We start from the raw sequence: 14,654 nt of genomic DNA, 5'->3' as shown, positions 1-14,654 counted from the left end.
TATCTTTAAAGTACCTGAAGTGCCAAAGGCGGCTGTCCCAGAAAAGGTGCCTGAAGTGATTCCTCCCAAGCCAGAAAGTCCTCCCCCTGAAGGTAATGTCAAAGTGGTACTTACTAGGAAGAAAAAATAATGGCTACTGTAGCTAGAAAACCATCATCTATAAATTCCACCATTTAAATATAAAAAATGTTACCTATATAATATATCCTGGTGCATGATTAATGATTTTGTCATCAGTTATTTTCTTCTTTTCTAAACACAAATTACTCCTATTTTTGAAGTGCCTGAGGTGCCACCAAAGGAAGCTGTCCCTGAAAAGAAGGTGTCAGTTCCTCCTAAAAGACCAGAGGCTCCACCTCCCAAAGGTATTTATCCTTTCATGTTGTTAGTCTCTTGTTTCAGGGGGATGGGGGTAGTGTCTGCCATCCTAGATAAAGGTCTTGTCACAATTATATATTCTTGTGTAAATGTGTTGTCAGTATTTCCCCTTTGTAATTTCAAACTAAATGCTTACTAATATCTTCTAAGTGCTAGAAGCTCCTGAAGAAGCTATGCCTGAATAGAAAATGTCTGTGACTGTGCCCCTCAAGTCACAAGCCCCACCTATTAAAGATATTTATTCATACTGCTCTGATAAGATGAAAAAGATGGTCCTTTCCTCTACAGGATAATTATAATGTAAACTTTCACTTGTCTTGCATTTTAATGTACTAATATCTTTCAAGTGCTTGCAACTGCTCAGGAAGTTGTCCCAGGAAATAGCACTCCCAAATCACCACCCAGAAAAACCTGAAACTCCCACCTGCTTTAGGTCCATGCTAATTAACCCCACCTTGTTTTAAAAGAGTTTAGGAGAATCATTTTATAAAATTATTCTTTACTAACCTGACTGTAAAACTACTAATATCTTTCAAGTGCCTGAAAGTTTCCAAGAGGTTGTCCCAAAAAAGAAAGTTCTCAAGGCACCACCCAAAGAACCAGAAGCTCTACCTGTTACAGGTACATTTTAGCCTTAACCTCATTCTTCCAAAAAGCATTCCTTCCTTGATATCCATTTTAGTCCACATCACTTTATTAAGTGTGAAACTAATATCTTTAAAGTGCCTGAAGTTCCTCAAGAAGCTGTCCCAGAAAAGAAAGTTCCCAAGACAAAACCCAAAACACCAGACACCTCACCAGTTTCAGGTATTTTTTACCCCTGTCTATTCTACAGGGGAAAAATACCTCTTAAGCTCTTATAAGTAATTATACTCCATTGATCTCATTAGCCTAATAGTAAAACCAATAATATCTTTCAAGTGCCTGAGATTCCTCAAGAAACTGTCCCTCAAAAGAAAGCATCCTTGGGGCCTCCTAGAAAGCCTGAAGTCCTACAAGTCACAGGTATTTGCTATCATCTCAGACTCAGAATAAATAATACCTCTGCTCTTGACAATATTTTGTGTTTGTGGTCTCATAACTCCTTGTTATAACTTTACTAATATCTTTTAAGTGCCTGAGGCTCCTAAGGAAGTTGTTCCTGAAAAGAAAGTAACTGAGGTGCCTCCTAAAAAGCCTGAAGTCTCACCTGCCACAGGTCTGCTTTCAAACACAAAGCTTTCTCTCTTGAAATGATTTTGTTGTCTGTGGTCTACACAACTCAATGTAATTGTACTAATATCTTTTAAGTGCCTGAGGCTCCCAAAGAAGTTGTCCCTGAAAAGAAAGTATCTGTGGCACCTTCTAAAAAGCCTGAAGTTCCACCTGCTACAGGTTTGTCACTCTTTTAGGCTTTAAAACACAAGGCTCTTCTCTTGAAAAGATTTGTGTCTGTGGTCTTCACAACTCCTCAGTGTAATTGTACTAATATCTTTTAAGTGCCTGAGGCTCCCAAGGAAGTGGTCCCTGAAAAGAAAGTATCTGTGGCACCTTCTAAAAAGCCTGAAGCCACACCTGCTACAGGTTTGTCAGTCCCTTAGGCTTTTAAACAAAGAGCTCTTCTCTCTTAAAAAGGATTTTGTTTGTGGTCTTCACAGCTCCTCAATGTAATTTTACTAATATCTTTTAAGTGCCTGAGGCTCCCAAGGAAGTTGTCCCTGAAAAGAAAGTATCTGTGGCACCTCCAAAGAAGCCAGAAGCCCCACCTGCTAAAGGTTTGTTGCTCACCTTAGGCTTTGTAACACCAAACTCTTCTCTCTTGAAAAGACTTGGTCTGTGGTCTTCACTGATCCTCAATGTAATTTTACTAATATCTTTTAAGTGCCTGAGGCTCCCAAAGAAGTTGTCCCTGAAAAGAAAGTATCTGTGGCACCTCCAAAAAAGCCAGAAGCCCCACCTGCGAAAGGTTTGTTGCTCAAACACCAAACTCTTCTCTCTTGAAAAGACTTGGTCTTTGGTCTTCACTGCTCCTCAATGTAATTTTACTAATATCTTTTAAGTGCCTGAGGCTCCCAAGGAAGTTGTCCCTGAAAAGAAAGTATCTGTGGCACCTCCAAAGAAGCCAGAAGCCCCACCTGCTAAAGGTTTGTTGCTCACCTTAAACTTTATAACACAAAGTTCTCTTTTGAAAAGATTTTTCTGACTATGGTCTCCACAACTCCTCAATGTAATTTTACTAATATCTTTCAAGTGCCTGAGGCTCCCAAGGAAGTTGTCCCTGAAAAGAAAGTATCTGTGGCACCTCCAAAAAAGCCAGAAGTCCCACCTGCAAAAGGTAGTCACCTCTATGTATCTGTGACTGATATTGTCCATTTTCTTTTACTCTGTCTAATTATAAAAACTAATATCTTTAAAGTACCTGAAGTGCCAAAAGCAGCTGTCCCAGAAAAGAAGGTGCCTGAAGTGATTCCTCCCAAGCCAGAAAGTCCTCCCCCTGAAGGTAATAATGAAACTATCAAACAAGTATTCTTAAAAACAAAACAAAACAAAACCTCTTTTCACTGTATCTAAAAATCTTCCTTTCTTTTCTGCAAATAATCTCATATTCTTAGCCAATACTAGTGCTAAAATGAGCTTGTATCTTTAAAGTGTATGAAGAACCTGAGGAAGTTGCCCCTGAAGAACCTCCGGCTGAAGTTGAGGAAGAGCCAGAGCCAGAGCCAGCTGTTCCTCCAAAAGGTAGTAGACCAGTTGCTAGGTTGCATTAGCCAATCTCTCACCTTTATATTCTGAAAATTCTTGGCATTTTAAGGTTTTGTGTGTTTGGTGTTTGTCACACATCCTTACTGGTTCTAAAACATAAATTTTAATATCTTTAGTGACGGTGCCACCTAAGAAACCTGTCCCAGAAAAGAAACCTGCTGTTGTTGACAAAAAACCTGAACCAGTTAAAGGTATTTGTCTCTGCCACTAACTTCCCACAGAACAACATCTCTTTATAACTTTATGTTCCCCTTTCCTACTTAATGGCTTCCAGGGGCATTGAAACTATCAACTAAAAACTACTAATATCTTTTAAAGTGCCTGAGGCGCCCAAGAAGATTGTTCCTGAGAAGAAAGTGCCTCCAGCAGTTCCCAAAAAGCCAGAAATCCCAGCTGCTAAAGGTATAATAATGCTGTCTATCTTTTGATTGAAATAGATACCCTTAAACTCTTAAAAAGTATTTTGTTCTGTGTAAATCTTATGAATGTTTACTAGCCATTTTCATAATGTTAAAATACTAATATCTTTAAAGTTCCTGAAGTTCCAAAAGATGTTGTTCCAGAAAAGAAAGTAGCTGTTCCCAAAAAACCAGAAGTTCCGGCAGCAAAAGGTACATGTCCCTGATGAAATTTTCCAGGAAAGCGTTAAACCTTGGTCTCAAAAATGACTTGGTGTAGAAACCCTTTTGTTTGTCAAGTCTCTTTGATTTTCAACTACAAAACTGAATGTTTAGGATTTAAATATTTAAATGTTTTTAAATAACATCACTGTTTTAAAAAGAAAGATGCATCTATTATGAGCTCTGAAGGAGTTCACTATTCTTCATAGGCATATTGTCCTTTCCACTTAGATCCAAGAACAGACTACTGACCTTATTGTGAATTTTGTTATTGGGTCTGTCTCTGGGTTATTTGAGCAAGATGTGAACTTGATGTGGTCTAAATTCATACACTTCTGACCAACCCCTAAGTAAAACTAATATCTTTAAAGTGCCAGAGGTGCCAAAGAAACCTGTCTTAGAAGAGAAACCAGCTGTTCCTGTTCCCAAGAAAGTGGAATCTCCTCCTGCAGAAGAAGGTACTGGAGACCACTAATGAGTTTGATGTTTGTGCCTGTTTCTAATGTGAACCTGTCTTATCCCATTCTATAATTCACCATCTTTTGATAATTTATTATTCATTTGTCTGTCTTAATTGTTCTAAATTAGTTTGGATCTCAAACCAATTCTGTGTAATTTTTCAGAGGCACCTAAAAAAGCATTATAAACTGTATTAAACAAAGCTTTTCTAACATATATTGTTAGAGAGAGACTGTAGAATGAATTGTTAATGACCATAAATAATGTTAAGCACCAAAAAAACCTTTTAAAGCATCCAAAATCAATGGGAACAGAAGTCAGTGGATACAAGAGGTTTCATCTTAATAAAACTAAGAGAAAATATTTGCTAGACAATAAAAAATCACAATTGCTGATTTCTGTGTTTGGTGCTTTGTTCATATTAAAATATTTTTATGTACTAAATTATAGTTAACTCTATCTTTTAAGTACATGAAGAACCTGAGGAAATTGCTCCTGAAGAGGAAGAACCAGTTCCTGTTGTACAAGAAGAACCAGAACCCCCACCACCAGCAGGTACAAGACAGGATCCAATGGGGGATGCCTCTTGCTTTATTTATATGTCTGTTTCTTGTCTTCTTTGAGGAAAAATGTCAGTGTTCTATCTCCTTGAAATTTTACCTCATTGGCAAAAACAAAATTGACAAAACATAAGGTTTTGGTCTACAGAACTTTGTAGTTCTGTACATCTTAAGAAAATACTTGTGATCTTTTTTACTCACTTGCATTGACCTTTTCCATTTTAATTATCTGATTCTAAAAGAAATTACTATTTTTCAAGTGCCTGAAGAGCCCAAGAAGATTGTTCCAGAGAAGAAAGTTCCTGTCATCAAAAAACCAGAAGCTCCACCTCCTAAAGGTATTTGCAATAAAACAAATATGTGCTTCATTTTTGTGTCCCATCTGAGTTTTCTCTTTCTGTATATATTGTGCAGTATTGTGTTTTGTCAATTCTGTCACAGTGTTGAGCATACTTGTCAAATCTACTGTGTGTATATAGAAATTTTATATTATTAACTGCTACTAATATCTTTAAAGAACCTGAGATGGCAAAGAAAGTTGTCCCAGCAAAGAAAGTGCCAACTATTAAGAAGCCAGAAACAACAGCAGGTAAAGGTATTAATGTAATCATTGACATATTAATAGGCATTTTAATTATCTATATCTTAAAACAGAATATATTGTCTTCACTAGAGATAAAATGTCATTGTTTTGTTTCACTACTCTTAATGCTGCTCCATTTGTTATAGTTTATTCTTACTTTTCTATGTTTTTAAATACTATCTTTAAAATAAAACTAATATCTTTAAAGCACCTGAAGAACCCAAGAAACTTGTTCCAGTAAAGAAAGAACCTGCACCCGTTACCAAAAAACCAGAAGCCCTCCCCCAAAAAGGTACCTACCGTGCAGAAAAAATATTTACCTCTCTACTCTGTCCTAGTCTTTCAATAGAAGTTCTTAGGCTAAAAAGTAGTGAGTTTGTGCAGACTCGCATTCATATAAAACAAAAAAGGAAATAATGAGGGCAAAAAGAGAAAATAAGACAGAGAGGGAGAATATGATTCTGTTGTGCCATGACTCAGTGGCTAGTGGTAGAAAAGGCATCCTCTCAATAGAATAGAACAGTTCAATTCAGCAGAATACCAGGAACAAGACAGTGTGTCCAAAAAAAAAAGAGCAGACCCTGACCTCAAACAATTTAAATCTTGGATTTTTTCTTGAGAGGAAAGAAAGATAAGTGCAGCTAAATTTTTCATAGACAGCAAGCAATCATACATTTGAAGTGTATATAAAGGGCAATCAAAACACCAGTAAAGGTAGATCAAGTTCAAGCAGATACATCAGGGAAAACTGTTTAAAAAAATTTACATTTTTATGGAGTTTTACATGTAGCATTTGACAAAATGCTATCTGAAGCAAAAGGAAAATAGTATTGAAAAACAGAGAGGAGCCTAAGAAGTTTAAGGAGAGTTACACTTTTTTATTATGGATAGGCAATCAAAGACAAATGTGAATATGAATTTCAATATGAAGACGTTTGGAGCTCTCTCTGATCCTTATGTAAAGCATGTGCTTTATCCTGGAGACAGTCATAAGTACCAAAGTTTTTAAACTGATGTATAAAAGAATTGAGCTTAAAAATAAATAAATAAGTAAATAAATAACTGGCATTAGCTATGAGAAGACAGTGTTAATAGCAAAGAGCTATTGTAGCTATCTAAAGTTGAGAGTTGAACAGGGTGCCAGGGATGTTGCTTAGTAGTAGTTGCACCTGCCATCCAAGGTGCATGTGTGAGGCTCAGGCTCCATCCCCAGCAACACACACACAAAAATAAGTTCTGCTACAATGGTAGTGGTAGTAGAAATAAAAAATGATTATATTTGAGGGAGATGAAGACTAACTTGATGTCTAAACAAAGTAGTTAGAAATCCAAGATGATTAGAAGGCCTGAAGCTAAACAAACCACGAGAATGGCTTATTGAGTCTATGACAAACTGATATTAGAAAAGACATAGTGAATTTATTAGCACTTTAAAGTATGGAAGTTAGGCATGTGCTCCTGGAGCTTAGGAAAGTGATCTGAACTAGGTGTTGTTCTAAAAGGTAGTCTCATGGAAATAAGAATTAAGAATGGAGGAATAATTGCTCAAATCAAAAAGAACAAATTAGATAAAGTCATCAACTTTATACCAGTGGAGAACACCTACATTCGAACTTAGAAGAAAAGAAATAAAGCAAACTGGAAATTTCACTTATAAAACCATTACAACCTAAAGGATGTCATGCCTCTGAGGTCATTTTCCCCACGAAGTCTTATAACATATTATTCTTTGCCTTATATTCTTTGCCTGCTCTTTGTACAATCTTGAACATCTCAATTCTTAGTTGTAAGCAAAAAACACTCTCTTTAAAGTGCCTGAAATGCCCAAGAAAATTGTCCCAGAAAAGAAAGTTTCTGCTCCTGTCCCTGAAGAACCAGAGGCTCCACCTGTCCAAGGTACACAATTGCACTATGAGTCTTCATGATCTTGCTTTGATTGTAAGTGGGTCTTGTATATAATATTTTGTTTGTGTTGTATAATGAACTTTGATATTTGAAAGTCATCTGAAGAGTGAAGTCAGGTGATTTGTTGCAAGTTAGAAGTTGCAATATCCTGAATATAGTCAAAAATAAAATACTATGTTTTTTAAGTTCAAGAGTCTCCAGAGGAAACAATATATGAAGAAACGGAACCCATAACCATTGATAGAACAGTGACTCCCCCTGATGAAGGTATATAACAACATATAGTTTTTGATCTTTTGAAAACTCTTTTTAGAAATAAAAATTTACAATAGGGTGACAGTCAATGTGAAAGCATTCCAAAAGATGCTTGCTTCATTTTAAAAATAGCTGTACTTCTGAAGTAGATTTTTAAAATTTAATTATTTTGTTTATTTATTTTGTTTTGGTTTTGAGCTCCACCCAGATGTTCTCAGGATTTACTCCTGGTTTTCTGTTCAGGATTCATTCCTGACTGGGATCTGGAGGCCATATGCGGTTCTGGGATCAGACCCGAACTGTGTAAGGCAAGCTCCTTAGCCACTGTACAATTTCTCCAACTTCTTAATTTTTGTATTGATTCTTGATAGTAATTATAGATTCCAGAGTGCCATTCACTAAAACAAAACTGAAATATTTAGTTTGGATTCTCCACTATAACCAATGCCACATTTTAAAGGCTATCTTCTGTGCCACCAACATACATTAAATAAAGCAGTCAAGAGAAAGTTCAGGTATAAGAAAACAGAAGGCTTGTCTCTTTGTAGATAAGTATTTTGTATGCATTGTGTATTTTTGGTTTCATGGATTTTATAATCTTTGCACAAATGTGAAATTTGCATTATTGGGTCTTTGTGAAGATATCTCATATCCATTGTCAACATTCTTTAAAGACCTTGAATCTGAAAAATATGTTGAGCCTGAAGAACCTGAACCTGAACCAGAGCCAGAAGAAATACCAGTACAAGGTATTCAGTTCATTGGACTTACATCTTCATTATCATATTCTTCATCTTGAAATATATGTGTTTTATGTTGTTTACATGTATAATAGTCTCTTTGCATCTATATGCAATATGTTTTTTGTTGTAAATGTGCATCTCATTTTAAATATTTATGTAATTTGTCCTATTTATCTCATGTCTCTGTGACTTATATGGATGCTTCCTTTATTGTGTTTATCAGTGCCTTTATTATAGTTCACCTAATCTGTGTAACAATGTTCTTTTTTATGTTTTATGTTGGACATTTTTATGTTTTATATTGGGTGCTGATACAATATATAATCTTTTTACATATGTACAGATGTAAATTACTATTCAGCATACGCTATATCCACATAGTAATTAACATGGGCACATACTAACACTCCCAAAATACTCTGTTTAAGAACCTGAACCTGAAAAGAAGGTGATTGAGAAACCAAAACTCAAACCAAAGCCCGCAGCTCCTCCTCCTGCTCCACCGAAGGAAGATGTAAAAGAGAAAATGTTTCAACTCAAAGGTACAAAATGCTGCTTCCAACATTTTATTAACCTGCTTCAAACTTCTTCCCAATCTATTTGAAACAGTTTTGCAAGACATGTGCTATTTTGGAAAAGTGTAATTTCAGATATAATCTCGCTGTGGGAATGGCATTAAAAACATAGTTTTGTGCTGCCCAGGAGCCCTGCAGTGCTTTGTTAGAACATGCCTGCTGCCCCAAAACCAGAAAATGCATTGTTGATTTCATCCTGGATTTCTGTAGGCAGAGGCTTTCCAACTAACTTTCTTTTGTGGAGATGTTTTTGTTTGTTTGTTTAATTTCAAAATCTGATTACTTGCTTGTCTTTGGGATCTTAAGCATGTGGAATGTGTATGAAATCTTTACAAGGTGTTTGCAATTTTGCAGCAGGAAAGTTATAACAAAAGTCAAAACTGTTCTTAAAGAATTCGTATACCTTAAGATATATTACAAGTAATATATTTAAGCATCCGGTGCCTGATATGTGTTCATATGTTGAAGTTGCTGCTTCCAACCTTAAAAAATAGAATAAAAGCTTTGTTGTGTTCTGTGCTGGTGGTCAAATTAGCCAGCAAAAAGGGACTATAAATACTTCTGATATCCAGCATCTCTTCTCATTGCTAAACTTCCTTTCATTCTTTTTGCATTTATATAGTTCTTGGAATTGAGGTAATACTACTTACATTTTTTTAGTATCAGCAGAAGCATATTACTCTTTTTAAAATATTGTCTTTGTGGCATCATAGGATTCTCCTAATTAAAATTATCTGTAATCTCGGAGAAGCACTTTTCCCATGCCTATCTACATATGAACCAAACAACAATCTTCTAGAGTTAGACTTTGCTTCTAGAGGTTCATGTCCCTCTTTAATCCTTCGGGTGAGTTAGGGAGAATGTCCACACTTTGAGTCAGAGAGTAAAATGTTGAAACTTCATGAAGACTACCCATCTGTTGATGGATACTCCCCAAGGACACATACTTAGATATATTGTCCCTTGATATGAAATTTATACTCATGGAAATATTTTTGTTATCACTCTGGCAGCACATATACTAATATTGGAATGATGCAGAAAAAAATTGCATGGTCCTGGCATAGGGATGACATGCAAATTTATGAAATTTGTTCTATATCTTAAAAAAAAACCTCTTCCCCCTATAAAACTAAAAGTTACCTTCACTCTTAGCCAGACTTAAATTTACTATTCAACTCTTGACAAACTTGCAGTCTGTTTTCATGGTCTGAATGCTTCTTGTATGGCTTGGATGTTCTTTGGCTTTGGCTGTTATTAATGCTTTTAGTTATAAGCAGTGCTTGGTTTTAATTTCTAAGTCAGTATTTAATAATTGGCTTCAATTTTGCCTAAGTATATAAATAATGAAAGTAATTCATGTTCTTTAAAGCTGTTTCAAAGAAGAAAGTTCCAGAAAAACCTGAAGTTCCTGAAAAAGTAGAGCTTACACCTTTGAAAGGTATTTCAGTCTGGAAAATGCTTTCATATGCAAGTATTCCTCTATCTGACTTCATGCTCTTTCTACCATCTACAGGGTTCTTTTCTTTTGCTTTTTATTTTTTTAGTACTCATTAGTTTCATTCTTGTCTTATATTTCAGTAGCTTTCATGGTTCTGGCACATGCATGTTGCTTTCATTGTTTCCAATCAACTTCATACATTAGATGGCTAGAAGTTGTTATTTTTGTCTCATTTGTGTATGTCTTTTTGCCTTTTTCTATACTTAAATCTATCACAATTTATTCATTAGCTGATACATCTTTGAAGTGTCACCTGACATAATATTTTAGAAGTATTATATGCAGGATAAATGTCATATCTTCCTTCTACATTATGGAGATGATGCAGAGTTTTCCTCATGACTTTCTTGTCAGTATCTTCTCTCTGACTTCTAAACATTCTTTCAGGTGCACCTATCTTTCCTTTTGGTGAAATTTCATTATCACTGAAAGTCATTTTTCAAAATTAATTTTTCTTTGAAGAATATTTTCTCATCTAAAATTATGACCTAAAGAAAAATTGTGGATCATAAAAAAATCATCTATCTAAAATGAAATTAAAATTTATAATTAAAAGAGTTGTTTTCACTCGAGGCGCCCCAGAGGGGTGCGGGTGAGGACCCTCCCTGCCCCCAGGGACCCAGCCCAGCACTGGCAGCCGACCTCCACTACCCAACTGTCGCCATGCTCCAGGCCACTCTCTGAACCATGCGGCCGCAAAGTGGCCACACAACATATTATAAGACACTTTCTACCCATTTTCCATAATTACCACACCATATTTGATAGAATTCAGACAGTAGGCAACAAATAATAGAGTAATATATATATATGTGTGTGTGTACATATATGTGTATATATACAAATATACAAATATATATATACACACCTCTCAGATCCCGGCAAGCTACCAAGAGTATCCCGCCTGCACAGGCAGAGCCTGGCAAGCTACAGGTGCTGTATTCGATATGCCAACAATATTAACAATAGGTCTCATTCCCCTGACCCTCAAAGAGCCTCCAATCGTTGGAAAAGACAAGGAAGGAAAGGCTGCTAAAATCTCAGGGCTGGGAGGAATAGAGACATTACTGGTGCCCACTCGAGTAAATTGACGAACAATGGGATGATAGTAATACAATGAATTGAAAGAGTAGGTAGTTATATTCCATTCAAGAAAGCAACACAATGCTAGGGGCCCAAGGATGAAGCGATTTTCAGGTCTGTTGGTGCAAAGGATTATCAGAGCCACACCTCTGTTGTTCTGGTGCCTGGCATGCCATAGGTGTCAAAGAACGGCTCCAGACTGTGTGCATCAGAGCTGCTGAGAGTCCCTTAGCCCCCAAAGAGAAATCAACATGTCTAATTCCAAAAGTTGAATCTGGTTTTGATTTGTGCTACAGTTTTAGGGGAAAAAAACATTCATCTAAATATACTTATTCTCAATGATCTAAAATGAATATTATAAAAATAATGTTACTATGAATATTACCAGCTAGTAGCTGGTCATAATAATTCTACTTGCTAATAATATGATAATATAAATCCATTCAAAGACATTAAAATGTCCTATAATGACTTTAAAAATACTACACTAACATTTCCTACATCTGAGCTTTAAATGTCAACAATAAATCTTAATACTATGGGTAAAGTGCAGATATGTGTTTTTATTAAGTATTAAAAGTAATGGATATTATGCCATACTACCTTTTTATTTTATTTTATTTTATTGAATCATTGTGAGGTACAGTTACAGGCTTTCATGTTTGAGTTACAATCATACAATGTTCAAACACCCATCCCTTCACCAATGCACATTCCCCACCACCAATCTCCCTAGTGTACCCCCTCTTTCTCACTCCCCCCACCACCTCCCTGTAGACAATTTCCCACATACTCTTTCTCTACTTTTGGACATTATGGTTTGCAACACATATACTGAGAATATTCCATATTACCTTAAATTTATTGCATGATCTTCTCTTCAGATTCAGCCAGTGAAAAAGCTATTCATTAAGAAACTTGGTAGGAACTAAAGATGTAGCTCATACTTTGCATACATGGATTTAGGATTAAACCCTAGAACCAAAAGAAAAAAAGTGAAGAATATTGGTAATTTTAAAACAGTATGGAATATCTGCGCAGTTTATTATGAACAAAATATTAGTGTTTAACTGTGAATTTTTGCTAGAATACTTGATAAAAAATCTTTACTTAAAATGAAATATTTTCAATATTTGCCATTTGTATGTTTAATTTTTCATAGTTAGATGTGGTTGTCTTCATTATAAAAATAACAATAATGTCTTATTTAAAGCAGCAAAATGGAATTTTATAGAAATATGTAAGAAATTTGGATTTCATGGTGGTGAACCAATATTAAGTAATGTGAGATAAATCATGGTTTTAATTATATTATTATTAAATCAATGGTTCAATGATCAGAAAGCATTTATTTTTTTCCAATTCAAATTCATGGGGCTATTATAGTAATAAGATGGTATTCTATATAGTAACGTCATTACTATGCCCAATATTTGCTAAGAAAAGGAAGAAATTAATTTGAATTCTTGGGTCTTCTTCAGTCTAAACGAAGGAACATTTTTTTATCTATTAAAAATAAGTTTAACATCAGCTTTCAGATTCTGTAATTGTATAAATTTGAGTTAGAGTTATTTCATAAAAATGACCTTAAGAAAGGCTATACAAAATTAAACTGTAAAATATCAATATTAATATCCCTTTTTGTTCAGAAAATGAGATATGGCCCCTCCTCAGCTCCTGGGTCCTAAATCAGATTCCTTGGCATTCTCCTCTCATCAATAGAGTACATGGAATCATATCACTTAGATCTACCAACACACTCTAACGTAATTAATAGTCATATTTGATTCATCTACTACTGCAGGTGTAGGCTAAACTGTTGTCCAAACCCTTGTGTTAGAGTGAAAGATTTACAAACTCAGTATAGACCAATATCTTTTACGCTCATTTAAGATAAATGTAAAGAAAATGTATTTACTTTCAATTAATACAGTTGAATTTCATCACAAGGTTATATAGAAGATATATAAAAAACTAAAGCATATTGTTTTTAAATTTTTTGATATTTATACACAATAGAAACTGTTGATGCATTATAATGAACTAGTTTTCAAATAGACTTTTTTCTTGCTAAAGTTGTTTTTTATGTAAATTCACTTCTATTCAAATTTCAAAATTTAAAATCATATTCTTTTAAAAGTGCCTGGAGGTGAAAAGAAAGTTCGAAAATTACTTCCTGAACCTAAACCTCAACCAAAGGAAGAAATTGTTCTCAAAAGTGGTATAGTATTTTTCAACTGTTATATCACTTTTAAATACACCAAAAAAACTTTGAAAGCTTACAAAACTTTTCTATAACTTTTTAAAACAATACATTTCCTTGTTTATTTATTGAAAATTAAGAAATTTAACAAGAATCATATCTTTTTAAAAAGATAGAAATTTTGTGAGCATTCAAAGTATTTTGAAATTTATAATATTAATATATGCAACTAAATTGATGCTATTCAAAATTAATAACAGTCACTGTAACTGTTATTTTTATAACCAAATTTTGTAGTAAAATGCATTATACTTTTTAAGTACTCTTAATTACACCAAACTACATAACTTAAATTTAGTAATTTATTCTAAAATGTAACATAGGATCCCCACAGCTAATAACAATTTTTAAAAACTGAACATTTCTTTGCTACTAATGAAATATTAAAGAAGTAGAAATAATTTAATCAAAGAACCTCATTTTAAAACATTACATAGATTAACTGATTTATGGGCTATATTTCTTTAGATATCATCTTTAAATAATATTTGACTTATTAATTACTTCTTATTAAATTGCAACATTGAATTATTATTAGACTTTTTTGTTATTTATCATTCATTTAGTGTTTGAACAGCTACCTACATAGAAATATAGTAACAATGTGCTAAGATTAACACCACAACATTTAACTCTTTTAAACTTTGTGTGTATAAATTTTCATTCCCAATGCATCATGTCGCATGCTTTCCCTTTTTTCTTGCTTTATATTTTTCATTTGTCATTACATTATTTTCATTTGCGTAACTTATTCGACATCTTCACTAGCTTGTCTTGGTTTACATATAAACCTTTTTTGTCTTTTAAGTACTAAGAAAAAGACCAGAAGAAGAAGAACCTAAAGTAGAACCTAAAAAAGTAGAAAAAATTAAAAAACCTACAGGTAGGAATCTCAGCAATGATTTGTGAAATTATTTTTTAACAAAATAGACATTTAACAAAAGGTTTATCTTGTAAACATAGTAACTATAACTATAGCTTCATATT

The 14,654-nt window shown here is 34.3% G+C and overlaps 1 protein-coding gene and 1 non-coding gene across 2 annotated transcripts in view; both read left to right on the top strand.

Annotated features, from left to right (window-relative positions):
- TTN (titin) overlaps positions 1-14,654 on the top strand; it is a 289,480-nt gene that overhangs the window by 156,444 nt on the left and 118,382 nt on the right. Inside the window, exons 155-169 of the mRNA XM_055119737.1 lie at positions 12-92; positions 2,049-2,132; positions 2,609-2,692; positions 2,774-2,857; positions 3,007-3,096; positions 3,237-3,311; positions 3,439-3,522; positions 3,654-3,731; positions 4,112-4,198; positions 4,668-4,754; positions 5,020-5,097; positions 8,674-8,787; positions 10,193-10,261; positions 13,545-13,625; positions 14,476-14,550. Coding sequence (XP_054975712.1) covers positions 12-92; positions 2,049-2,132; positions 2,609-2,692; positions 2,774-2,857; positions 3,007-3,096; positions 3,237-3,311; positions 3,439-3,522; positions 3,654-3,731; positions 4,112-4,198; positions 4,668-4,754; positions 5,020-5,097; positions 8,674-8,787; positions 10,193-10,261; positions 13,545-13,625; positions 14,476-14,550 — 1,251 coding nt within the window. The remainder of the gene's footprint in view (positions 1-11; positions 93-2,048; positions 2,133-2,608; positions 2,693-2,773; positions 2,858-3,006; positions 3,097-3,236; positions 3,312-3,438; positions 3,523-3,653; positions 3,732-4,111; positions 4,199-4,667; positions 4,755-5,019; positions 5,098-8,673; positions 8,788-10,192; positions 10,262-13,544; positions 13,626-14,475; positions 14,551-14,654) is intronic.
- On the top strand, positions 9,818-9,924 carry LOC129400549 (U6 spliceosomal RNA). Its single transcript, XR_008627771.1, has one exon. It is a non-coding gene; the product is annotated as a U6 spliceosomal RNA (small nuclear RNA).

The sequence above is a fragment of the Sorex araneus genome, chromosome X (assembly GCF_027595985.1).
Source record: "Sorex araneus isolate mSorAra2 chromosome X, mSorAra2.pri, whole genome shotgun sequence".
NCBI lineage: Eukaryota > Metazoa > Chordata > Mammalia > Eulipotyphla > Soricidae > Sorex > Sorex araneus.
The sequence above is the reverse complement of the archived record's forward strand: the minus strand, read 5'-3'. Positions and strand labels throughout refer to the sequence as shown.